We start from the raw sequence: 24,489 nt of genomic DNA on the forward strand, positions 1-24,489 counted from the left end.
TTTGACAAGTCTAAGTATTATGTTAACTGAACATGTCTTGTCTATTCTTTCTCTTCCTTCCTGCAGGGGGCTGAAGGTGCTAGAGGAATTCCTGGTCTCCCTGGGCCCAAAGGAGACACGGTATGTCCTGAGCTGTAGTCATCAAGCACATTTTTCAGTGATCATTGACTTGCAATAAAACTTTAGAAAATAATGAAGGGAAAAAGAATGTGACTGTGTGTAAGAGACAGTATGTTTCTTTGTGTGTGTTTAGGGTTTGCCAGGTGTGGATGGCCGTGATGGGATCCCTGGAATGCCTGGAACAAAGGTAGGCTGTGTAATTTAGTCCAAGAGTGAGTGGGGCTGTCTCTGCCCTGGCCAACTGAGCATGGCATTTCCATTACTAAATCACCAAAAGATTTATTTAGCTAGCTTTGGCTTTTTCCCTTCCTTTAATTTTTGAATCAAGTGTCAAATATGAAATATTTATTAGAATAGTATAATTATTTGCTTGGCTTCAGGAACTCAGTAAAATTGCCCTGTTGATGAAAGTAGGTTGAGAGAGACTGTGCATTTTGGTTGAATTATGTCCTATTTCCCACCCTACTCCCCTACCCTAAATTAAGTCACTTTATAAAAGTGCATGTAAAGTCAGCTGTTGGGACAATCCTTTTACTTAAAATGTCTGTGCTCCTCCCTTTCTTAAAATAAATACAGCAGCTCATACAGGTTCAATCATGTGATAAAAGCTTTTTTTTCAGGGTGAACCAGGAAAACCTGGGCCTCCTGGTGATGCAGGATTGCAGGGGTTACCAGTAAGTATTTGATTCTTTGCATGTTAATTGGTTTATATACATGTTTTAAAGATAGACATTTTGGGGAGAGACATGCTACCTAATTTGATAAGTTCTGGGGAAGATATGATGTTTTACTTTTACATTTTTACAATTTACATTTGTATTTTATATTTTATACTTTTTCTCTGAATAGCTATTTGTGTAATAACTGTAAATAATAGGCTTTAATTTTATGTTTTGGATTCCTTTTCTCTCTTTAGTTTACTCAGTCTTTTTTTTTACATATTTTTTAACTAACCCTAAGCTGTAGGCCAGAGTGATATATTTCATTCCACTTTAAACCGATTCTAAAGTTCTTGTTAGTAGGGTTAAGCAACAAGAGTGCTGAGAGTATGCTCAGGTGACCCCTTGGATTATGTACTATTTTTAATCATTCAAATTGGTGTTTCCCTGCATTAATGTGTCTGGAAGTTCGTGTGGATTGTATCACGTGTATTCTTGGCTCTTTTGGAGGCAAATCTTTCTAATTAGTAAAGAATACTTGGTAATATCAAAGCCTGGCCCCCAATCTTTTATGACACCTGACGCTTTTTAAATAATCACATAATATTAGCACTCCTAATAATATCAAATCTGAGTCAGATCCAGCATCCTCCTACCATTTTCTTTTTCTACTATAAAGCTCAGCATGTTTGAGAGGTCTTCATTTTATTACTCTGTACATGAAACCATGTCACATCCCTGTAGTCTCTGTCCTGCCTAGAAGAGTTCCTCTTGACCTGAAAATAGTACTGGATTCTAATTTGGGAAGTTTGTCCTTGAAAAGTAACTTTAGTTTAAAGACGAGATTTGCTTTAAGGGTATTTAGCTTTAACAAGCCAGATATAGTAAAGTCATGCTCTCTAAACTGTGGGTAATTCTATAAATGACTGCAGAGTTTGGGAACTAGGAAGCATCTTCCTCACATTAAAGCTTTGAGGTTGCCATGATTCCCTCAGCCTCCCTGCAGTGTGCAGTGGGCTTGGCATCTCATGGATTCTCAGAGGAGGTGATGAAACTCGGATTGTGTATGTATTCTTTTAGGGTGTACCTGGAATTCCTGGTGCAAAGGGTGTTGCTGGTGAAAAGGTAAAATATTTTAAAATTTAAGTTAATATTTTTCTTAATTTCTTTATTATTTACTAACATATTTGTAATTTTTAATATTTTCAGCGTGTGTTTTATTTTATATTTGGCCCTAGGGAGAAATAAAAAAGTAAATGTGTTAAGGCTTCAAATACTAATCTTTTTCCTAGCTACAGAAAGCATACTTTGACAAAATGCTGCTAATTAGATTTCCTTAATGAAAATGTCATCCTTTGCCAGTATAAAACAGAAAATTTTATTGTTCCTTACTACTAAAACAAGGAAGATATTATTAAGCCACAGAACTTATGTCAGAGACTATTATTAGGATGATTCAGCTGAACTAAAAAGATATTAGGCATTTTTTTTCACATACTGATCGACCAGTGCTTATATTCTACATAAAACAAAAATGTAAGCAGTTAAAAGCAGTAGGTGGAAAAAATGTTAAGGGAGAAAATATAGCTTTGCTTGAGAAGAAGAGAGATAAAAGGTGAATAACGTAGAGACTGGTGGCTATTAGAGTACCGGGCTGCAACTCTCCAGTCACAGTGGTCTGCAGCGTCTTGAGCTGCACACGAGATTGACGGTGGAGAGGGCGTCTCCAGACATGTGCTTTCCCTAGAGCTTGCTGACAGGGCTTTCTCAGCAGCACATCCTATTTCCCCATGTTGGTTGGATTCTTAATAATTTCAATAGTTTAATGTGAGGTAGAAAGACTCAAAGAATTATACTGGAGGTGGAAATGGTAAAGGAAAGAATATATTATTAATATTGTGAAGAAAGAAAAATCCTCTAATTGAAGAGGATCCCCTTAACTGAAGGCTAAAATCCCTCATTGTTTGACATTTGACCTTTAATATATTTCTTAGACTTACAGACAATATCTTGAATCTAAAGGATTTCCATGTATCTAACAAGAAAGAGATCCTGCACATTCCTAGATTCTCAGTGTGAAAGCAGGGAATTAATGCTATTCAAATGTAAGAGATCCCAGTCTGGGTAAGGCAGATTGATGATTATGCTTACTTCAGCAAGAGTTACTTTGAATGTTGCACTTTACCCTTAGGGTAGCACAGGTGCTCCAGGGAAGCCTGGTCAGATGGGAAATTCAGGCAAACCGGTAAGACACCATTTTACCTTTCCTGAAGTTCTAACCTGTTGTAATCAGTAGGTGTTAACTTTTATTCTACCTTCCTTCCTTGTAACAGGGCCAACAGGGGCCTCCAGGAGAGGTGGGACCCCGAGGACCCCGAGGGCTTCCTGTGAGTATTCCTTGCTGTTCTTTCCTAAAGCACCTTCTCAGGACTTTGTTGGATGTTCTTCCATTCATTCATTCATCCATCCATGAATGCTGTCTGATGTTTGAGCCCATGCTAGTCCAAGACACACAAGGAGAAGAAATGCTATTTAGATGCACAGCATGCCTTTTCAGAAAATGGAAACAAAAATAAAGTGCTTCAAAAACCATGGTGACCCTTTCTGCCCTCACCCCATGTTTAAGGAAATATTTTAGTGTGATTTAAAAAGACCCAACGTCGAGATACAATTCACACACTACATAATTCACCCATCTTTATTGATTTTTAGCATACTGATGGAATTGTGCAACCATCACCCCAATCAAGTTTAGAATATGTCCATCACCTAAAAAAAGAATCTTATACCCACCTCCCACCTGCAGTCATCCATCATTTCCTCTTAATTACTTCAGTTTTAGACAACCACTAATCCACTTTATGTCTCTATAGATTTGCCAGTTGTGGAAGTTTTATGTAAATGGAATCATACAATATGTGAGCTTTTTGTTTTTAAAAAAATAAATAGTTAATTAATTTTTTAAGAGATAATGGTCTCTCTCAATCACCCAGGTTGGGGTGCAGTGGCAAATTGTAGCTCACAGCAACCTTGAACTCTTGGGCTCATGCAGTCCTCCTGCCTAAGCCTCCCGAGTGGCTGGGACTGAAGGGGTGCACCACCACACCTGGCTAATTTTTAATTTTTTTTGTAGAGATGGGGTCTTGCTATGTTGACCAGGCTGGTCTTGAACTCCTGGCTTCAAGCGATCCTTCTGCCTCAGCTTCCCAAAATGTTGGGATTACAGACATGAGCTACCATGCCTGGCTGTGTTTTATTTTTTTGCTAATGATTGGCTTCTGTCACTTCGCATAATGTTTCAAGGTTTATCTATGCTGTAGCATGTATCAGTACTTCATTCCTTTTTATTCTTGAATAATATTTAATTATGGGAATTAATTATGTGGATATATCATATTTTATTGATCCATGCATTGGGTGATAGGCATTTGAATTGTTTCCATTTTTTGGCCATTATGAAAAGTGCTACTATGAACATTCGTATACAGGTTTTTGTGTGGACACGTGTTTTAATTTTTCTTGAGTGCCTACCTAGGAGTGGAATTGCTGGGTCATAGGGTAGCTCTGCTTTGGAGAAACCACCAGACTTCTCTTAGTGTGAGTTTGTAAACTTGTCTATTTTATCGCAGTCATAGCAATGACCATTTTCTCACTATATACAGTTTAACCCTAGAGAGAAATTGATTAGGAAATTAAATATTATACACTTAAATTTGACTTTAAAACATTCTCTCTGGCCTTCAGTTTCAGTTCTTATTTTCAAAGGCTGCTGAATAGCCAAAAGAACTCCAAGTGAGAGCACAGAAACATTTCCAAATATCATTATTACTTTTCTTGAAGCATTTCTTGGGCATGTTGAATGAAGATTTTTATACTTGAGAAAAGTGAAGTATTCAAGTGTCTTGTGGCATGAGAATGGAATTTCTCCACTTCTCACAGATATTTGTCAGCCAACTTCCACCAGGTGGTTTCCTGAGGTTTCTGCAGCGAAAACAACCAGCTCGTCATGCCGCTCACTCACTTGTTCTGTGCTTATTTTATTATTTTATTTTGCCTGAAGCTTGCGAATTCCTAATTAAAATACTTTCCGTAAGTTAACTGTCGAAGCAATGACATTATAGCCAGATCATGTTTCTAAAACAATGAAGATGCTATATGACTAGCCCAGGAAGATTGAGCAGTGTGGGGCCATTAGAGCTTTGCGAGTGTTTACTATTACATCTCTTATTCATCTTATTTTATTTTATTTTAAACAGAGTCTCACTCTGTTCCCCAGGCTGGGGTGCAGTAGTACGATCTTGGCTCACTGCAATCTCCACCTCCTGGGTTCAAGTGATTCTCCCACCTTAGCCTCCAGAATAGCTGGAACTATAGGTGCACACCACCATGCCCAGCGAACTGTTGTATTTTTTATAGAGACAGGGTTTTGCCATGTTGCCCAGGCTGGTTTCAATCTCCTGAGCTCAGGTGATTCACCCTTTTTGGCCTCCCAAAGTGCTGGCATTACAGGTGTGAGCCACCTCAGCCGGCTGTATTAGTCACTTTGAAGAGCAGAAAGTTCCATATAGTTAAAGGAACATTGACTGAGCACTTGCTGTGGGCCAGAACCATGCATGAATACAAAACATGACATGGAGTAGGGACAGCTGCTTGGCCAGTCACCAGTTAAGCGCCGTGGGCTGCATAAAGCAATGAAGAACCAGAGGCAGCACCTCAGGAGAGGATGGGGTAGGGGGTTGATTCTCCTATGTGAGGAGAGGCAAATCATAGGAGGCTATGCTGATGCAGGGTTTTGGATCTGAATTTTAGATTTTTGATTTTTGAATTTCTGTAAGAGTCCAAATTCTTGCCATTGCTCCTGTCCCTGAAGCTCAAAACCTCAGCATTTTCCTCCATCACATTTCCTATCACAAATAGGACCTGTTGGTTCTGTCCTTTTTCCAAGATCTCTTATATTTGACTCTTCATTTCCATTCCAACTACTACCACCCTGGCTCAGGTCATCACCTACTGCCTGGATTACTGCAATTGTCTCACCGGCTGCAATCTTTCCTTTCTCTACCAGTGTTTCCCAAAAGGGTATTGCTGTAACTTGGGCTGGGCTAGTTCTTTGTTTTCCAGAACTCTTGCACATGGCAGGGTGTCTCACATCCATGACCTCTATCCTGCACGAACATCAGTAATGTCTCCACAGTCACTGGGACAAACAAAAATGCCAAACACAATTCCAAAGGCCCTGGGGAATGATAGTTCCCTGAGTCTGCACACACCACCGTATTGGTATTTCCAAAGTACAGCACCCATACTCACTTCTCCCCATTTAAAAATCTTCAATGGATTTCCACGGACAGTAATAGAAAGTCTAACATCTTAAACTGTCTGTTAACCTACTCGTTTTACTTCTCATTTCGGCTTTACTCGGATCTTGTGTTCAAGTCAGGTTGGACTCTCAAATACTCTCCGTACCTCTTTCCTGTAGGCCAGACCTTGCATTTAAATGGCTCTTTTCTTCATTCCTCTGGCTCAACATTCCATAAGCCGTCTCAGATGTAATTGGAATGTTAATTGCATCATGAAAACGTTTCAATTATGCCCTGTCCCCCAGATAGAAGTGGTCTTTCCTTATTCTGAACTCTTGTCTCCTTTGTATCCCATGCCATGGTAACTGCAGAAGGTGCCAGTCATGTCTGTTTCACCACTGTGTTTCCCATCTCGCTTTCCTCAGGGCCTGCCATAAGGTAGCATTCAATCAATATTTCTTGAAACGAATTGAATCGGAGGCGTAATAAATCCTGCCATGCTGTTTTTGTTGGTAATAACTGACTTCTCACCTGCTATAAAATTTTCTGAAAAATGTCATGATAGGTTATAAATATTATAGTTCTGGAGCAGAGTTTTAACACCAAATCCACTTACTGAAAGACACATTTGTTCTTTCACTTTACATCATTAAATTCAGTTTTGTAGATAAGTTCATACATTTTTAACAATGCCTCACACATTTGATCAGTTTTTCCTGCAAATCTAAAACAAGCTAAGAAGAAGAAATGAGCTACTGAGGCATGTCGGTTGGAGATGAAGACATGGACACACATTTCTAATGTGTCCTAGAAGCACGTATTTGAAATTAAGTAGTATTTCCTTTAATGTTTGCCAATACTACTGCAAAAATATTGTCTGTTCATTTTGGTGCCTCCAGTGATTTCATATGGGCGCCTGCCTTTACGACGTAGGCCATGCTTCTGGATTTCTCTATGGCCCTCCCCTTGGTTTCACCTGGTCTAGGTGGCTCCTGGTTTTGCACAGGCACATGACCTGGGCTTTTCATTTGGTCCTACCATGTGGTAGCTCTTGGTCCATTTCTGTCTTCCTGGCTTCTGAGAACTTGCCAGGGCTTTCGCTGAGTGAATTGTGTTCATTCTGCTCTCATGGCTCTGACTGGGATGAGTTTCAGGCTGATCTACCTCAGTTTTCTGAAGATGATACGTTCCTTGTGTACAGAAGCCTGTCTACATTCTCTTGTAGTCTTTTACCACCCCTCCAATACAACAGCCTCAATGACAGAGGTCCACAAATGTATTGTGAATGATCTAAGCCACCCTCCCACTCCATCTAGGCACTGGCATGTTTTCTCTGTCAATAATTTGTGAAGCTGATGTGTGTGATGGTTAGAGTTTGGACAGATTTTTCTTTCTGCCTCTGTATGAGGGCATATGTAAACCTACACAAGAGAAATGTGCAAACTATATAATGTAAAATTGAATAGATTTTAAAAATATCTTCGTGAGAAATCTAAATGTTATCATTGTGGTAGGACTAATATGACCTTTCAATGTTAACATGAAAACAGGTTTATAAAAGCAGCAATCTATAGAAATCATAATTGATCTCCTAGGTTAATCAGCATTCTTTTTGCCAGAGAGAGGCACTTAATATACAGTACAGACTAAGTATAGTGATTTATAATTTCCAACTTCTGAATTGGAAAGGTACTGAAGATAGTGTTCAGTTAGTTAGCATTTTGGGTAGTTGGACAAAGACAACAGCCATTACAAGCTAGAGCATGATGGAATAAAATCCATTTATTGGGAAAATAATTTTGGCAGTATAATTAAGTTAAATCTGTTATTTTCTGTGATCTTTTAAAAGTCTAACAGTTCCATTTTAAAAGGAAAACCTCCAACTTGAATTATTTAGCTGTATGTATTTATGGAAATAATTTTTACAAAATAGCACCCAGTACTTGTTTATAAAGAAGGTGCCTGCTTGATGATCAGTGGTGTTGACAGAAACTGGAGACATGAGAACTAAAGACTTAATTTTTTCCAAGCACATCTTGTGCTTTTAAACAGACTTGGGGGATTTGAAAGGCAAACAACATTTCATTAAACATTTGGTTAAAAATTTTTTGACTGATTTCTTTAGTAATTACCTCAGATCAATGTAACTAGCACTTCTGCTATGCTTACTATGAGACAGGCTAGTTCTAAGTGATTTATGTCTTTTAACTTATTCAATCCTCAAAAAAGCCCTATGAGATAAATACTATTTTTATTCCCACTTTATAGATGAGGAAACAGGCACGGAGAGGTTAAGTTGCTTGCCTGAAGTTAGCAGATGCATGGCAAAATCAGCTTCAGACCAGGCCACTGGGCTCAGTGTCCATGTCTTCATTTCCACCCTCGCATGTGCCTCAGTAGCTCAAATCATAGCTACACAGGATGATTTTCAGTTGAAGTTTGTTTGCTAAGTGCTGATGTTACAAGACATATCTAGCAAATTATTTAAAATTTATGGAACTTTGGTGGTGGGCATTTAACAAAAGTCAGAGAAAGCTGGTAAACAAACAAATATAACGTAAATGCATACCGATTCCTGGATCTTACCCCAGACCTGCAGAATTAGAATCAGAGGGCAAGGGGCTAAACAAAGATAGGGAATGGGGAGATGGGATTGGGAGGAGTACATCTAGGGCAATATATTTCTAAAGAACTCAGGGGATTCTGATGCATAGCTATCACTGGGAATCAATGATAGAAGGTCTGCATCTTTTTCAAAGCCCTGATTGGCAGCTGCTTCTTCTTTGTCTTCTTCTTTTTTTGTTTGTTTGTTTGAGATGAAGTCACACTCTGTTGCTGAGTCTGGAATGCAATGATGCAATCTCAGGTCACTGCAACCTCCACCTCCCGGTTTCAAGAAATTCTCCCCCCTCAGCCTCCCGAGTAGTTGGGATTACAGGTGCCCGCCATGATGCCCAGCTAATTTTTGTAGAGACAGGGGTTTGACCATGTTGGCCAGGCTGGTCCTGAACTCCTGACCTCAGGTGATCCATCCGCATCAGCCTCTTAAAGTGCTGGGATTATAAGGTATGAGCCCCTGTGCCCAGCCCTGATTGGCTTCTTAAAAAGAGATGAGTTGGCAGATGTGTCTAAATTTGTTGCAGATGTATGTGGCAGCACAAAGCATCCAAGAGAAATGTACAGCCTTTGGTTATGGTTCATCATTATTTTTGGTTTTTGAGATGGAGTCTAACTTTGTTGCCTAGGCTGGAGTGCAGTGGTGCGATCTTGGCTCACTGCAACCTCCACCTCCCAGGTTCAAGTGATTCTCCTGCCTCAGCCTCCTGAGTAGCTGGGATTACAGGCACCTGCCACCATGCCAAGCTAATTTTTGTATATTTAGTAGAGACTGGGTTTCACCATGTTGGTCAGGCTGGTCTCGAACTCCTGATCTCAAGAGATCTGCCCACCTCGGTCTCCCAAACTGCTGGGATTACAGGTATGAGCCACCACGCCTGGCCAATTCATCATTTTTAATGGTAGGATTTTTGCCTTTATTCCAGTTTCTTCTGATTCCTTTATTACAAATTGGAACTCTTGTTGTCATGGAGTTTATAAATATTAGCAACTGGGAAGAACAGCCTTTTCCTACCACCCTCTCTTGCCTGTATCTGAGAATATGGTTATCACCATGGCTGTTGAAGACTAAGAGTTTTAGCATTTATTTAGCACACTTGTGTTTACCAGTGCCATGGGTAACCTGTTTATGCCTGAAGTTGCAATTTTTTGAATTTTTACAATCAGACCTTGGCGATGACCTTGAGCAGTAGGATATAAATAACTCCCACATGCTTAATTACCCCCTGAGGAATGTGCTTAGTCTATGTTTTCAGAGATAACTATTTATATCTTGGTTATTTATGTTCATCTTAGCTTAGTAGATGAAATTCCAGAACTTAGAGCAAGAGTAGGCATGTTCTTGGAAGACAAAGAAATCACATAAATGGGCATCAGAAAATCTTGCCCCAAGACCTTGTTTGTAACTGTTTGGTCACTCTTGGGAAAATACACATTACTGTTTTTCACAGTGAGGTGATTTCTGTAAAATTACCTGCATTTAGAATGGCCAAGGATTTATAGGATGGAAGCACATGCTATCCATTTGTGCAGTAACAGGGGAGTAAATGCTCACAATTTTACTGATCCTTCCCTCTGTGCTACATATGCCGGACTCTTATGGGTACACAAGTTCAGCAGAGCGTATGTGGGTCTCTGAGCTGTTCATTCATATATATTACCAAGGGTCTGCCACTGGTTGGAAAGCACTTATAAACTGTAATAAGAACTTACAAAAGACAGAGAAAATAAGAGTCCAGCAGAGAAAATCTTTGTTATTCACTGGGAAGATAATTAATCCTCCCCCAAATAAATCAAAGATTATACAATCTCTTATTTTAATTTAGCCCTTTGGTTTATGGAAGAGAAAAAAATGTACAATAATCATCTTTATTTTGGATAAGATAGCATAGCGGTTCATTTATTTAGAAATGAATACTTGAGAATGTGCCAAGAACTGAGCTTTCCCCTTCTGATATTAACTTTTCCCCACCAATTACTATTAATTGTTCTGTGAATTAAAGTCACGTGCACCCAGTGATATTTAGGATGTCAATCATGATGCACTTGAGAAATTATTTCAAAATGCCAACAGAGCAGATACGATGAAGAAAATCTGTCTTGAACTTTGAAGTTGCAAAGATGGGGTAGAACCCAATTTTCATATTTGTAGACGGATAGAGGAATCTATCACAGGGGCTGGTTTTCATCTAGACTCACATTCTCCCAGCGTCCACCCTCATGGGGGCACTGCCTCTGGCTTCCAAACTGCTCGTGAGGTTAAGGACCAATGCATCATCCCAAAGTCATATACCAGACACAGGTTGTTTATATAAAGTTGTTGAAAAATGTTTAAAAGCATTTAGTTTAAATCACCTATAAGTCATATGAAATGACTACCATGAAATTATTGCTAATATTAATTGCTAGATTGTTGTAAACTGGCTAACAGTTCTTAAACCTTTAGAGAAATTCAAAATTCAGAAAGTTTATGGATCTTGACATTTTGTTAAACTTAAATAGGAATAAATAGCACGAGTCAGAATAATCTTATCAGAAGCATTTATAAATATTAAACATTAATATGGAGCTGTCATGTCATTTTACAGAAAAATTAACTTAAAGGACTCCTTTCATTTTTATATTCACCTTCGAGGAAATGTGATTATTTATCCAATAATGTCAGTGTTCAGCTTAGTTGAACATGCATTAGAAATAAAATGAGCTAGCCGGGCGCGGTGGCTCACACCTGTAATCCCAGCACGTTGGGAGGCCAAGGTGGGCGGATCACCTGAGGTCAGGAATTCAAGACCAGCCTGGCCAATATGGCGAAACCTGGTCTCTACTAAAAATACAAAAATTAGCCAGGCATGGTGGCATGCACCTGTATTCCCAGCTACTCAGGAGGCTGAGGCAGGAGAATCACTTGAACCTGGGAGATGCAGGTTGCAGTGAACTGAGATCGCACCACTGCACTCTAGCATGGGCAACAGAGAAAGACTCCGTCACAAAAAAAAAAAATTAAGAAATAAAATGAGCTTTTGTCAGATTGCATAAAATTGTATGAAGTTCTCAGGGAAAAAAGTTGAAAAGTTCACGTGTTTCTTTTTCTCAACAGATTAAAAAAGCTTAGCGTTTCAAACAAAAATTTGAAAGCTTAGAGTTTCAAATAAAAAATTGAAGTGGGTTCACAAAATAAAATTTTGGTGTATCTTCATTATAAGTTCTACTTTCTGAAGTCTGTTTAATCTTTTAAGATATGTTTAGAACAAAAATGAGTAGAAGAAAAAATTTTTACTTCAGAAACTTTACAAATTTTTACCATCTGTGTCTTTTTGAAGCTGCAATAGTAATTTAAAGGCAAACATATCTATTCTGTGTTTCTTTTTTCACTCTGTTGAGGTTTAAGATCATTTGCCAGATGTTGCTTTGAAATGTTCTGTAGACCTGAAAATTTATTCCATGTTCTAGGCACTGTGCAGAATTCCAAATTAATATATAAAAATACCTTAAGAACACATAATCTAAGTGAGAGCTTAAAACATGGACACAAATAACCATAATAAAAGTTAGGATGTGATTTAGATGTTGAAAGTGACCAATTGCCATTTCATATACATGGATAGCTATCATTTCTAAACGTCTGTAATCACAGTAAACAGCATTTGAATCATTCAATGTAAGATGAACACAGGATGCTGTAGGCACTATGTGATGGCCTATGCCTTTAGCTGAAGGAAAAAAAACCTAGGTAGGATGTTATTTTATTTAGATAGTAACCAAGCATTTGAATTTTGGCAAACTATCCAGTTGGCAATGTTTGTGTTTTTACAGGGCAGTAGAGGAGAATTAGGACCAGTGGGATCCCCAGGCCTACCAGGTAAACTGGTAAGTAAAAAAGTTTCGTTTATTTGCCTTCTACGAAACACAATACATTTTTTAAAATAAGCAAGAGGAGAAAACAATTTACAATTGAATAACCTGTACTTGATTTCTCTTGTTATGTGAATATGTGAACAATGTAAAGGGGAAATTTCAAATTATGGGTAGGATACCCTTAGAGGGTATTTTAATCTGTGTGGTTTGTAGCATCCATTTTTAAACCTGGCGAAATATGGCCTATGGTTGTTCTTGGAATGGCAGAAAACAGAGTGAATGGTGCCTTTTACTTCCTGTGCGGTGCTTGTTTACACAGGGAGAGGAGCAGCAGCGCCATTGCAGGCAGTGGGGGTGGCGGGGGCTTGACTGAAAGAGCCCACTGTTGCCAAGGAGTGCAAAGGGAACTGAGGACATCAGGGTGGAGTGAAGGCTGGGAGAGCATTGGCCCCTCCCTCTTCTCCTGAGAATACAAAAGAGAGGCAAACCCAAGAAGCAGAGTTCAATCAACCACAGCACGTTTATTTTAGACACAAGTCAACACACTCAAGGTTGTTTCTGCCTTCCGTGCTTTCAGAGTTGCAGTGACAGTAACTCTGGGGACTTTGTGTTTGTTTTCCAGGGTTCTCTGGGTAGCCCTGGCCTCCCTGGCTTGCCTGGGCCCCCTGGACTTCCTGGAATGAAAGGCGACAGGGTAAGAGCTCCACCACTCCAGAAAGTTCTTATTTGGAAGGGTGATTTCTACCATGTTGAGACACAACACAAAGCTTGCTTTTGGTCCTGTGGAGAATTTTCTAGAATTTATCATAAACAACTATCAAGAAATGTATTTTAAATTACTCAGAGTTGAGATTTAGAAGTAAAAAGTCTATTAATATAATTTAACAGAAGGAAAAAAAAGCTGAGAAAAGTAAAAATTTCCGTTGTAATCACACTTTCTACTTAGCCCTCAATTTACATTTCTACTAGTCAAATTTTATGAGGATATGATCAGAGAATGCCCCAAATTCCAGAGCCTCTTGGAAAGTTGTGACCTAATGTGGAAACTTATGTTTTGGTCCTGATTCTTGTTGGGTGGTGAGGAGTGAGAACGTCCTCTCCCATCACATTATCTGTGCTTGTGCTTATCCACCCACCCAATAAGGTCACTTGAAATTATATAAACAGTTGAAAATACTGAAAAAGTATTATATTTTATTTTATTTATTACAGGGTGTAGTCGGTGAACCGGGTCCAAAAGGTGAACAGGTCAGTCCTGTTATTTAATTGGTATAAAATACAATGTTTGATATGCACCATTTCACAAGCAAGGGGGAATGGCTGGTTTATGGGTGTTAATAAAACCACGAAGGCTAACAGTTTTTCTCAGTGTGTTCATAGTGAGTGAAACCTGGTGTTGAGTTTGGTCCGCAGCATTGTTTACTATTTTAACAAGCTGGAGCTAATGATGGCTCTGCCTCCAGGACTGCACACCGTCTTTCCTTTGAAGAGCGTGGCTCTGTCTCTGGTTCACGGAATTGGTTTATTCATGTCTAATGGAGCCTTCCACAGCCACATTAGAATGTCTTAGGTTTTTCTTGATCAAGACCTCAGCAAATAAACTGTTTACATGAATTAGACTCAGTCCTTTCCCTGGGTTCCTTTTTCTACTGTAAAAGCCCTATTTCAAGGACTAACTATAAAATTGTTGAATATGGTCATTTATCCTTCATTCTAGCTGAAACTCAACCTCACCTCTGGCTTTCCTCTATGCTATTTTCTGATTTGGACTAGCCACTGACAGCTCGATTGGAAAGCCGCTGAGAGCATTTTGTATTTCTGCATGATTCTGGGAACACTGTGGGCACTTATGAATGCTTATCAACGTTGACTGGTTAAAATTGGGCAATGGGACTAAGAATTTATAATGTAACCTTTTATCTTAATTTTTAGGGTGCCTCTGGTGAAGAAGGTGAAGCAGGAGAAAGGGGGGAACTTGTAAGATTTTTTTTCTGGTTAATGATGAAGCTTTACTAATTTTGAACTGTGTTAGAAGTATATATTTTGAACTGTGTTAGAAGTATATATGTTAGAAGCATATATATATATATGTATACTTCTAACACAGTTCAAAATTGGTATATATATATATATATATATATATTCTTTTTTCTGGACACTGTTATCCTCACTGCCTTCTTCAAAGGTTATGATGTTTCTCCTATCAGCTAACAACAGTCTCCCAAGATTGCAGCCAAGATCAAGTAAAGCAGAGAGGAAGCACTGCCAAACTGATAGATCTGGCTTTAAACTTTTGGATAATAAAAGTGTTCTCTTACAGATGGTGAATCTCTGTGGCTTTATGTCTAGATATTCAAGGTGATTCTTACATGACTATAGAAAGTCTATGAATAATAGTGCTCTATCATGAAAACAATATTCAAATTTTATTATAGTTAGAAAGCTGTGACTCACAAATCTGACCAAGGGTAGTCTCTTTAGTCTAAAACCCTCCGAAGAAGTGACCTCCATCTCCAGAGGAGGCTGTTGCCTCATCTCCAGGAAAGGAATACAAATGAGAACAAGTTCTCTCTACTGCTGGAGCTGCTCGGTTTGCAGGCTCATCATTATGGTTTTGACACAAACCAATGTGACCTAATGTGGAAACTGACGTTTTGGTCCTTTGGGGTAGGGTAATAGATTTTTCAGAAAACAGTTTTAGAGAGTTGTAGGGCAGGGAAAAAATCCTAGTAATGTTGTTTTATTCATATTTTCAGGATTTAGAGCTAATATAAATATAACATCTAAATTAGTCAAAGCTTCCCAACTATTAAGTAAATTCATAAGAGGATTATTCCAGTTTCATTTTCTGTTAAAATTATTCATTTTATAGGGTAACGTGACGTTTTAAATCATTGTTTTGTAGTGGAGGTAAGGTGATATGCCAACATGAGCTGAATTTATATCTAGCATTAGTGGTAGGAAATTTTTTTTTAAAGCATAAAAACATGCATATTTGGTTTAGTAGACTTTTGGGGATGACTTTTAAATATTGTTTGAATTACAAAAATGAAGTCATCAGGTTTAAATGTCTGTTGTGTTTTATAAGAGAATGCTATTTTAATATCTTTTGCCTTCCACATTTTTAATTCTTGACACCTAGCATTTGGGATCTGGATGAAACCCTGGAAAGCTCTGATTCAACCCTTTTATTTAACAGATAAATTAGCCAAAGGCTGGGAGGCTACATAGCTTACAGAGGGTCACAGAGTTAAGTAGAACTGAGATTAGAATCCAAAATTGGAGTCTAATATTTTTTTGCAGTGCCAGAGTTAATCTGTTCATGGTTTTCTATATTTTAGTAGCACAATAACTTTTAAAGTGTTTTCAGGAAATTATCAAATGTGAACACATTGTTCTAACATAAATTTCTTTTATTGATTTAGGGAGATATAGGATTACCTGGGCCAAAGGGATCTGTAAGTATGGTGAACAGTAATGGTATAAAAAATTAAAAATATTAATAAAGCTGTAGAATATATAATGCTCTGCTTTATGAAATCATTACATAACATTCAATTCTTTTTTTTTTTTTTTTTTTTGAGACAGAGTCTCGCTCTGTCGCCCAGGCGTGAATGCAGTGGTGCAATCTTGGCTCACTGCAACTTCTGCCTCCTGGGTTCAAGCGATTCTCCTGCCTTAGCCTCCCAAGTAGCTGGGATTACAGGCATGCACCACCATGCCCAGCTAATTTTTGTATTTTTAGTAGAGATGGGGTTTCACCATGTTGGTCAGACTGGTCTCGAATTCCTTACCTCAGGTGATCCGCCCACCTCAGCCTCCCAAAGTGCTGGGATTACAGGTGTGAGCCACCACACCCGGCCAACATTCAACTATTAAAGGACTTACTTTCATGGAAATAAATGTCTAAATTTGTACTTTAGGTAATGGATTAATCCAATAGAAAAATACCTCACCACTGTGTAAATGGATTTACCTTTTGAACTAACCACTGGAAAGGAAGTGTTTTTCTTTTTTTCGTATTGTAAATGACTCAATGAGTGTTACATGGTAATACTCTAATGTCCTCTCCAAATGGGTCATTTTTAAAGAACTGACTTGTGTTTTTTGTTGTCAACAGTATAACCAAATTTCATTGGCAGTTATACATTGAAAAATATTTCAGTAATTGTCATAATCTCTGATGTGTTCTAGTTGGGGAAGTAAGATAGAGGAATAATGCATAAGAAAATATAATAGAGAATTATTAGAAGTAGAAAATGACCTTGCTCATTTTTGTCATTTTTATAGAAACTAAACTGGTGTCCTCAGAGATTAGATGTATTCAGAATTATAGAATCACTTAGTAGGAAACCTGAGATGACTTGCTAATTGGAAAGGAATTCACATCTAAAACAACTAGGAATTTAAGAAAGTATGAGGAGAAAAGATGAAGCTCAGACCTCAATCTCAAATGCCACTACTGCCAGCTTCCATAAGTTTCCAAGTCCTTCCTGTTTCTGGAATCTCCTCAACCCTTCTCTGTCCCTGTCCAACATATTATCCTCATGGCAGCCAATGTCATCTAGATTTTTTAAAAGGATAAAACCCACTGTGTATCCCACCTCTGTTTAAAACTCTTTAAGAATAAAATCAGATTCTTAGCGAGGTAAACAAAGCCTTTGATGAAGTGTTCTTTGCTCCATGAATCTCATCTCCTACATACATAGAACTCCATCCATTTGCAGTTCTTTTTACATGCTGTTTAACACCTTGTTCTGGTCTCCTCTTCCTCTTTCCTTGGAATAGCTACCTCCTCCTTAAGCATTTAGATTATCCTTAGCTTCACTTTCTCCAGGAGGACCGAATCAGATGTGGTTACAATGCCTAGCCTTGGGCTCTTTGCAAACCACAGAAATGAATATTATTACATTGTATTAACTTACCTGCTTCTAAACACCATGTCTCAAGTTTCAAGTAACACTTTTATGCCCAAGAATTTTTAACAGAAATGATTGAGGATTGAGAAAAATTTAGAGTAAACCTTGATGGAGTTTGGTAATAGAAATCCTGCGTCACTATCTAGAAATAGTAATGTTCAATAGAAAGAATTCAAGCTATACCAAAGAAAAGTTAATGAACAATGCAGTGACAAGAATAAGTTAATTGCATTCAAATTTGCATATAATATTAGGAATTAGCCCTTGATTCATCTCCTTCCCCACCTGTGTCTTACCTGACACTGCCTAGGTAATATGAGGGAAATTGAAGTCTACTGTCCCAGAATCAGGGGAAATTGTTACTAACACAAAGACTTACACTTTCTTCATTGATTTCAGCATAGACGAAGTTGTGAAGTAGGCGATGTCTGTAACCTGATTTCTGTTTCAGTATACCACTCCCTAATTGAGGAATTTTTTCCCAAAGACCCAGGGTCCCCCTTAATCTCTTCATTAGGAAGTTCCCAGCTCTTATTGTAGCAGTATTTCAGTCACTATCAGCAGGCTTATACACTCCATTGTGGTCTCCTTTGTTTTCTGTCAGTTCTTCAGTATATTTCTGAGTTCATTTTGTCTCTCTTCTGGGTTCTTTTAGAAGTTGTTGGCCGGGTGCAGTGGCTCATGCCTATAATCCCAGCACTTTGGGAGGCCGAGGTGGGCAGATCATCCAAGGTCAGGAGTTTGAGACCAGCCTGACCAACATGGAGAAACCTCATCTTTATTAAAAATACAAAAAATTAGCCAGGTGTGATGGCGCACGCCTGTAATCCTAGTTATTCTGGAGGCTGAGGCAGGAGAATCACTTGAACCTGGGAGGTGGAGGTTGTGGTGAGCCGAGATCACGCCATTGCACTCCAGCCTGGGCAACAAGAGCAAAACTCTATCTCGAGCAAAAAAAAAAAAAAAGAAGTTGTTACAGTTTTGCACCCTAGGCACCTGACAATGTTGCAGCCTTCTATATAGGATACCTTTTCCTTGTCCTGCTGACAGTCTTTCAGGAAGTCTTTTAAATCATAATTTCTTCATAGAAGCAATTTTGGCAAGTTGACTTAGATGAATATCAATTTCTTTTGCATAAAGAGAAATTGGAAAAGCACATTTGCTGAGCTTTATTTGGATGTATCTAGTAAAAGTATTGCTTCACCGCCTTCTTCAGTTTAAAGTATTTGTTTGAAAGAGCCAGCTTTTTCTAGATAAATGATGCATATGAAAAAGAAGCAGGATTAAATCGCTTTATAAACATTCATATCTTGAACACTAGCATTCCCTTGCTGCCTCGTGTTCTTTTATCTTCTCATTCTTATTCTGAACAGCAGCAGTACATTGGAGCTATTCTGCCACAAATTCCACCAGAGGAATTTAACAAATTTTTAGTTTAACAAAAAGTGAATTAATTTGGTCTCTTTTTAAAACATTTATCTTAGATGATTCTTTTAAATGCTTTTAGTGGTCTGCTTTCAGCTAAAAAAAAACCTAACTTGTATTTGCTTTTATGCTAAGCAAATTTAATATTTAGATTTTTTAACTTCTTTAATATTTAGATTTTTTAACTTCCTTGATACTTAGATAAGTTGTAGCTTTCTTTGGCCAAGTATTTTTTTTTTTTTCTTTTTTTTGAGAAGGAGTCTCACTCTGTCACCCAGGCTGGAGTGCAGTGGCATGATCTCGGCTCGCTGCAAACTCCACCTCCTGGGTTCCTGGCTTTCTCCTGCCTCGGCCTCCTGAGTAGCTGGGAGTACAGGCATTCACCACTATGCCCAGCTAATTTTTGGTATTTTTAGTAGAGACGGGGTTTCACCATGTTAGCCAGGATGGTCTTGATCTCCTGACCTCGTGATCCACCCGCCTGGGCCTCCCAAAGTGCTGGGATTATAGGCGTGAGCCACCGCCCCCGGCCTGGTCAAGTATTTTAAATGCAGCATTTTAAATGTGGTATTTTAAGTGCAGTGATTTAGTTTAGTAATTCCTGGATATACCTGGCATCTTCACATTCTCTACAAAAAGAAAAGTCGTAAGGGCTAAATAACTTATGGTCTTGGAAGTATCTTTATTTTATGCTTGCTGCATTAGTGATATGCAAAGTAACATATTTTGTAGGAATGCAGGGGCTTTTGTGTAGCTAGAAAATGTTAACAAGCTTATCGAAAACTAAGTTCCTCTTAGAGAGTGGCTTAAAGTATGAAGAATGTAGTTTTTAAAAAAGTAATATTCCAATAAACATTTTGCAAGAATAACTATGCCCGAAAGAAAGATTATAATAATAATAATAATTATTATTATTATTTTTTGAGACGGAGTCTTACTATGTCGCCCATGCTGGAGTGCAGTGGCGCGATCTCCGCTCACTGCAACCTCCACCTCCTGGGTCAAGTGATTCTCCTGCCTCAGCTCCCCAAGTAGGTGGGACAACAGGCGTGCACCACCATGCCTGGTTAATTTTTGTATTTTTAGTAGAGACGGGGTTTCACCATATTGGCTAGCCTGGTCTCAAACTCCTGACCTCATGATCTGCCCGCGTGGGCCTCCCACAAGTGCTGGGATTATAGGTGTAAGCCACTGCACCCAGCCAAAAGAAAGATATATTGAAAGATAACTTGAGCTAGATTTCTCAAAGGTGGGTAAGTTGTGTAGCATTATGTGTCTTCACCTTGCAGTGAAAGTTTTGTAACCTCTGAAAGAACACCTGTTAGGATGCAGAATGCAGGAAACCCCCAATTTCACGTATGAAGCAGGCACATTCCTTATGCTTAGCCCTGGTTTGATAGCGTGCAATTGTGTTCCAGGCAGGTAATCCTGGGGAACCTGGCTTGAGAGGGCCTGAGGGAAGTCGGGGGCTTCCTGGAGTGGAAGGACCAAGAGGACCACCTGGACCCCGGGGCGTGCAGGGAGAACAGGGTGCCACCGGCCTGCCTGGTGTTCAGGGCCCTCCGGTGAGTGGTGGGCAGCTTCTGTGGTTTCCCTTTGGAGACTCCATCCCACAGCAGCAGGGCTGTTCTAGGCATCAGCTTCTCAACAAGTTCTCTTGTAAATCCAGCCACGTGGTTCCTTGCAGAGTCTGTCAGTTTACAACTTAACAATGTTCTCTTTATGGTTTCATGCATAAACTGCCTTTTTTTCTTTTCTGTCCCAGGGTAGAGCACCGACAGATCAGCACATTAAGCAGGTTTGCATGAGAGTCATACAAGGTAAATAAATCACAATGGTTTGACTCTTTCCACCATCAACTCTTGTTTCTTAAGATTTTATTCTTGTAGATATGCAAGGGTAAACAGGAGTGACTTTTTGTCTGCCTTAAAGATAGGATATTTAGGGTAATACTAATCCCAATTCTGTTTTATCCAACTGTTGGCATCCACAAAAGTATATAGCCCATGGCCTCAATGTAAAATATTACCTTTCTGGTTATCCTGCCTTTTTTTTTTTTTTTTTTTTTTTGCCATGGGGGCTAATTTATAACAAAGTGCACACACGCACACACTTTTTTCTTTGGAACGCAAATTCTTAGTTGTCTCTCCCCTCCTTAAGACCCTACCACTTAGTGTGTACCTAGCACTGACCTAGGCTTTCGCTACATTTTATGAGAAGTAAATGACAGACTCCATGACCACAGGAAGCATAAGGACATTATCTCCACTCATGTACACATATGTAAAACAAATCAATAACCAGCATTTACCAAAATTATGACACGTTTTCATACTTGTTAACCCTTATCAAAATTTATCTATAGCTATGGCAATTGTTATTTGTTTCAGAATTGGTCTAGTTATAAAAACACACAGAAAATGAAGATGTGCAAAAGACCCTATAGCTGAGGAGTTCTGTAACACTGAAGCCTACAGTTAGTTATAGTATTCTGGTGTAGCTAACTTTGTCATGAAGAGATACTCTTTTGTGTGCTCACTAGACAGTCTAGTTTGTCTAGGAGACTTGAGAAGTTTTCCAGAACCAAATGGGAATGAAACGTTAACTTCTATATTTGAAAAGCAATATAGGTCTCTTTTTTGCAGACATTTTGTCCTGAAAGTCTATTTTAGTTTTAAACATTACATATCTAAAAAATTATTATTCCATGCAAACTCTTACTTATATAAGCAAATTTAGAATACTCACATTTAAACAATTTAAAAATGTTGAGTAGAAATTTGTTTCCATTTCATATTCTCCTTTACCAAGTTTAAAAAATATTACATGAGAATATTTCCCTTAGAAATGGGGAGATTTTGTTGTGGGTCATGGCTTTAGTGAGTGATTCTGAATCTGTTTAATGGTTCCTGAAAAAGCCCACACAGTTATTAATTTTTAAGACTAACTCTGACCATTCCTAAGAAACAAGTTATTTTGAATGTTTGTTGTCTATTTCAAGCATGGAAAAAACTTCTGAGAAGGAGGGTTTATAAGAAGCTGTGACTCCTGGGGATATTTCAGTTTATATAATATCTTCAAACTAAGAATGTGAGGCGAGGTCTCAAATGGTGTCTGAATATTAATTCTGGACAATGTTCTTGGCTTTTAAAAACTGTCTGGACATCTGCTTCCACCTATGTTAAGAAACTCATTTTTCGTCCCATTCTGGGTTTTCAGATACCCAGCAGGGATTCAGGTGACATCCTTCCAGAACATCCTTCACCCCAACGCCTGTAGTTTAAGATTTTTGTAAATCCCACCCCCCGCTACCTCCCTCCCCACGCCCTGACTCTGTCTCAGAACAACAGGACCAAATACATCCAGGGAGAGCTGCATCAAACAGCACCAGTGAAGCTTTCTGGCAGAAAGCCCACAGAGGAATTATCCAACTTTATTCATTTCTTACTGCCAATTTTGAAGATCTGGTGACACATTTAGAAAAAAAGCATTTGGAATACCTCTCTTTTCATTAGAATAACTTTTATGTTTCTGACACTTCTGGGTTGTTTTGTTTATTCTCTTTTAGAGCATTTTGCTGAGATGGCTGCTAGTCTTAAGCGTCCAGACTCGGGTGCCACTGGGCTCCCTGGAAGGCCTGGCCCTCCTGGTCCCCCCGGCCCTCCTGGAGAGAATGGTTTCCCAGGCCAGATGGGAATTCGTGGCCTTCCGGGCATTAAGGGGCCCCCTGGTGCTCTTGGTTTGAGGGGACCTAAAGGTAAGTCATCTTGCCCATGTGGAACCAAAGAACACAACCTTTTTCAGATGTATCAAGCTCGAGGAATTTGTGTTTTACCAATTTCTGAATATCCAGTGAGATAAGATGTATTATTCTCTTTTACAATAGTGACGGTGAAGATTCAAAAACTGTTATATAATATTCTCTTGACCCTGCTATACCACAACAGCAGACCAAATACTAGAATTAAAGTCCCGTGTCTTTTAGTACTAATCTTTTTCTATTATACTCTACCTCAATCATGGTTCAAAACAAAGATTATGGGATCTGGTAAACCATCATTCAGCTATTTTTTTTTTTTGAGACCCTAAAGTCATTGTTGAGCTCCTCTAACATGGCAACCATCCTTAGGATGTTTGTATTTGTTATTTAAACTAACAAAATTTGTTAACGGGACGTAAGAAAAATATGCATTGGAGCTGCCTTCCTCTTTTAAAACATGACATTGGATATTTAGTTTTGATGGATTTTTTTCAGCTCTGAAGTACAATCTAATTCCTTTTTTAGTATGTAAGATAGCTTGTTTCTTCCATTTTTATTTAAAGCAAGTTAAGCCCTTGCATCCAGGATTTTGCAGAAAAACGGGGCTATGAGTGTGTTAGGTACTCAGCAGGACTGGTGGAAGAACTGGCTGCCTTATTTGGAGCTTGCTAGTTGAGGGGAGTAAGTATATCCGCTTGGGGTGTATGTGCCCTGGATAATTTACAGAGAGGACTAAATAAAGTGAGTAGTTTCTATGTCATGATGAGTGACTGACAGCTTTCTGGGGAACTTCAGAAAGACGTGGCATCAGAAACAAGAGAGGGATTTTTTTTAATTTTTAATTTTTTTTAAGTACTGCAATGCTCCAATTAGGGGTAAATATTATGGTGTGAATGGTCAGAAGGCAAGCAAGCTGCCTTTTTGGATCTATAAATGAATTGCTGATGTAGTTGGCTAACTAGACCTTCAGCTGGAACAATTTATTTAATTACATTTTTTTTGGCATGTTCAGAGCTTCATGTTAAAAAAATGGGGTCTAACTGAGACCTCTTGTATGGCTGGCATGAATTCAAAGCTTTGGGAGACTAGACAAAATCAAATAGAGTGCAGACTGAGGGTAGGGTTTTTCTTAAAGAGAACTGAACATTTTCTTTGAAAGAGTCACATACCTATTCATCTTTGTCCTGCTTTACTAGTTCAGGAGCTCATGCCTTAGGTGCTCGCTCTATGCTAGTCTCAATTCACTCTGTAAATGATTTCTAAAAAACTCTACAGCTTAGGTAGATTGTTGACTTCATTGGATCTGTTGTGCAAAAGTGGGTGGATCATGATGACTCGGCCTTTCCTGAGTTCACTTTAGGGTAGTGGTTCTGAAAGAGCAGTCTCCGGAGCAGCAGAGTCACCAGGGACCTTGTTAGGCATGCAAATTCTCTGGTCCACACTGGGTCTGCTGAATCAGAAACTCTGGGGTAGAGGTCTAGCTGTCTAGTTTAACAGGCCCTCCTGGTGGTTCTGCTGCACCTGGTGTGGAGCAATCGCCCATTTTCCTACTGAAAGGGAATGCCTTAAAGGGCCTGTAGACATCACAGCCCTATTTTCCTTGGTTAACAGGAAGTCTCCTTGGGGCAGAGCTTAACTTTGAGCTAGTAACAGAACTCTTCTTGAAAATGCCAATGTCACTTGCTAAGCTAGGACAGTCTAAAGCTGCCTTTGTCAGCCTTGTCTGCACACTGGAATTGCCTGAGGAGCTTAAAACCACTGATATCTGGATCCCATTCTCAGAGATTCTGATTTTATTGGCTTGGGCACTGGGATTTTAAAATATTCTCCAGGCG

The 24,489-nt window shown here is 38.9% G+C and overlaps 1 protein-coding gene across 8 annotated transcripts in view; it reads left to right on the forward strand.

Annotated features, from left to right (window-relative positions):
• The window catches only part of COL9A1 (collagen type IX alpha 1 chain), a 197,949-nt gene that overhangs the window by 158,056 nt on the left and 15,404 nt on the right, over positions 1 to 24,489 (forward strand). For all 8 annotated transcript variants that reach the window (XR_009212388.1, XM_058435315.1, XM_058435319.1 and 5 more), the window contains 14 exons: positions 67 to 120; positions 254 to 307; positions 741 to 794; positions 1,860 to 1,904; positions 2,971 to 3,024; positions 3,113 to 3,166; positions 12,509 to 12,562; positions 13,173 to 13,244; positions 13,763 to 13,798; positions 14,483 to 14,527; positions 15,976 to 16,008; positions 20,313 to 20,459; positions 20,660 to 20,714; positions 22,463 to 22,651. Coding sequence is in view for 7 of the 8 variants with exons in the window: in XM_058435315.1 (XP_058291298.1) it covers positions 67 to 120; positions 254 to 307; positions 741 to 794; positions 1,860 to 1,904; positions 2,971 to 3,024; positions 3,113 to 3,166; positions 12,509 to 12,562; positions 13,173 to 13,244; positions 13,763 to 13,798; positions 14,483 to 14,527; positions 15,976 to 16,008; positions 20,313 to 20,459; positions 20,660 to 20,714; positions 22,463 to 22,651 (946 nt within the window). In the remaining variant the exon portion in view is untranslated. The remainder of the gene's footprint in view (positions 1 to 66; positions 121 to 253; positions 308 to 740; positions 795 to 1,859; positions 1,905 to 2,970; positions 3,025 to 3,112; positions 3,167 to 12,508; positions 12,563 to 13,172; positions 13,245 to 13,762; positions 13,799 to 14,482; positions 14,528 to 15,975; positions 16,009 to 20,312; positions 20,460 to 20,659; positions 20,715 to 22,462; positions 22,652 to 24,489) is intronic.

The sequence above is a fragment of the Hylobates moloch genome, unplaced genomic scaffold, assembly GCF_009828535.3.
Source record: "Hylobates moloch isolate HMO894 unplaced genomic scaffold, HMol_V3 SCAFFOLD_2, whole genome shotgun sequence".
NCBI lineage: Eukaryota > Metazoa > Chordata > Mammalia > Primates > Hylobatidae > Hylobates > Hylobates moloch.